Source organism: Aphanomyces invadans, assembly GCF_000520115.1.
Source record: "Aphanomyces invadans strain NJM9701 unplaced genomic scaffold supercont1.124, whole genome shotgun sequence".
NCBI classification, from domain to species: Eukaryota; Oomycota; class Saprolegniomycetes; order Saprolegniales; family Verrucalvaceae; genus Aphanomyces; species Aphanomyces invadans.
In genome coordinates this window covers 26,575-29,143 of record NW_008580269.1, presented here as the reverse complement: position 1 = coordinate 29,143, position 2,569 = coordinate 26,575, and the positions used below count along the sequence as shown (strand labels likewise).

General features: G+C 49.9%; 1 protein-coding gene across 1 annotated transcript; it reads left to right on the top strand.

The window, feature by feature from the left end:
• Nucleotides 1–235: 235 nt before the first annotated feature.
• H310_15003 (hypothetical protein) lies at nucleotides 236–469 on the top strand (the record flags this gene model as incomplete). The annotated part of the gene is made up of 1 exon (XM_008882983.1): nucleotides 236–469. One exon carries the CDS (start codon nucleotides 236–238, stop codon nucleotides 467–469), a length of 234 nt encoding a protein of 77 aa, XP_008881205.1.
• Between the last annotated feature and the right edge of the window lie 2,100 nt (nucleotides 470–2,569).

The following is a 2,569-nucleotide window of genomic DNA, read 5'->3' as shown; positions in this document are numbered from 1 at the left end:
CCCACGAGGTGCTTGGCAATCATTTGATCATCACGTAGGCTTGTTCCTAAGCAATCTCACAATCAATTTTGAGGTGACCATCAAAGACTGAGCTTTTACCGTAGTGTGCATAGCCTTACTAGTGTATGGATGGACCAGTGCCCTCCCGTACACACCCATTGCTTGTCTAACTTGGAGGAGGTTGTCGTCCCCTCCCGTGTCACGGCGGATAGAGTCCCCATCCACCGACGTGACGATGCTTCAAAACGGGAAATCCATCCGAGCACATGCCACCGAGGTCAATTCGGTGTGCTTTAGCGGCAGTGGCAAGGTGGCGGCGTTCACTGCCAGCAGTGACGGCACCGTACGAGCGTGGGATTTGTGCTCGTGCCAGGCCAAGGCAGACTACCGTGGCCTCGGGATGTCGCAGCCGTTCATTTGCGTGCGCGTCCCCGAAGACGGCGAACTTGTGCTCGGTGAGAAGAACTAGCATATTCATGTATCGGCAGTGTGTCGATAAGATATCGTGTGACCGCACGTAGGAACGGGATGCGATCGCATTTGCCAAGTGTGGCGAGTGGGGACAGGTCGCATTGCCCACATACCGCTGGGACACAAGGTATGGCCAGCAAGAAATGCGTCGCGGAAGGCGACATCGATGGCCTGTGCTCGATGTGGGGGTGTTGTTGACGTGCCTCGCCGCGACGCCCAATGGCCTGGGGCGTTTCGCCGTGTGACGACTAGGCGGAAGCAGTCAGCGTTGCCGATATAGTAGTGGGGTGCCCTTCAAGTGTATGGCTGGTTGATTCGATGAGTTGCTGTCTCGATTGGAGACTTAGCGTTCAACTTTGCATTCAACGACGCCAGTGGGAACTGACCGCTTGTGGGTGCTAGGGAAAAGTGAATTTAAAATGTTTTCGCGCCATGCAAGAGTTTTAACCAATCGACACATCGCACGTTAAAAACTTCATTGTCATTGGCTTGTTCACTGACAGCTGCAAATTTCTTCGGCTGTCCCTTAAATTCCGTCGTTGTCTGTACCTCACCGGTCACACCGTCCTGCTGGATGAAGTCCATGAAATATGAACTTGGATCGGACATTTCCAAGAGCAGTGCAAGAGCCATGTACGAACACAGGAATGAACTGCTCTTGTGAGGATAGAGCGATACTCCTTCGAGCGAGGATGTCTTGAGACGCTGACGCAACGAACAGGTCGCCACCGCTCATTTAACGCCACTAGTTAGGAGGTCAATATTTACAATTTCCACAATCCAACGTAATCAAGATTGTGCCTACCTGACTGCGTGTCAGCCCGTCGAATCAATGGACCGACCGAGCACGTGCCAGAAGATCACAAGAGTGCAAAATACATGAGTTAAAAATCGGTCCATGTTATGTGTAAGTGCCACAGTCAATTCAGTTTAAGAATAACTTACACAAACATGCATTATATTTGCAGAATTTTGAGGACATATGTCCCCCTGAAGTTCGAATTTGTTCATATACATCCTCTGTCCCACAATACGTTACCGCATGACTTCACATCAACCCGAAGGGTTCGTTTCTGCAACCCAAAAAACCCACTCCCGCACCGAATTCGATGTAAGATATCATTATATAAAGAGCATTAAAAACCACAGGAGCCGTCCATTGGCTGTCGAGGGCTGAATTTGAATTTTGGCGCTCAAAATCAACTTCCTATATCCACGACCCGAATAAAAATACGCCACATATATAAATCAAAACACTTTTGAATTTGCCGCCATGAGCCAAGCCTCTCGAGAGATATCAAGCACCAGGAAAGTTGAAGAGATCCAACACCTGCACCTCTACCTTAAGGCTGGCAAGTTAGTCCGTGGCGCTTTCACCAGAACGGGTGAAGAGCTAGCCATTAGTCACCACACCGTTGCCACCTTCTGGCGCACGTTCTGCAATACCGGGGCGGTCAACTCCAACAAGGTAGGGAGAGTTGGGCCGAAGCCACTACATATATACGACCCTGTGCGCCGGCGCCGTGCCGGTCTTCTGATGTCGAACATGTCCTGCGCTGTCTCGCTTGTATTGTAGGCAAGGATTAATAACCAATGAATATATTGATTGTCTTGGTGAACCAATCATATGAGTTTAGTTTGAGTAATGTGGAAAACGTGTGTTTTTCTTTTGGTTAAGCATTATGCATTCGATTGCAAATTGGAGGAGGTATTAATAGCCGAATCGAATCGACGGAGGTGAATCGCGAGGCAATCGCCTAGCCAATCAAACTTCTCCGATCCATTTGGATTAAACCAATCAAAACATATTCTTTCGGGCAGGACTTCCCTTCGTCGAAGGACATTCTCGCCGACACAGACGCATTCGAACAAGCATGATGAACAGCCAAGAGCAACCGCGAGTTTCACCCCATCGATACAACACCCGATCATCACCACAGCCCCCCGACGCACGGTACAGACTCAGTGCCGAGCTCTTTGTCAAGGACACTGTGTACGCTCGGGACCACAGCGGCAAGCGGCTAGCACCCCAAATCTTCGAAGCCGAAAGCTGGAGTGAGATGAAGGAACATATATTCACGCATTGTGCTCCCCACAT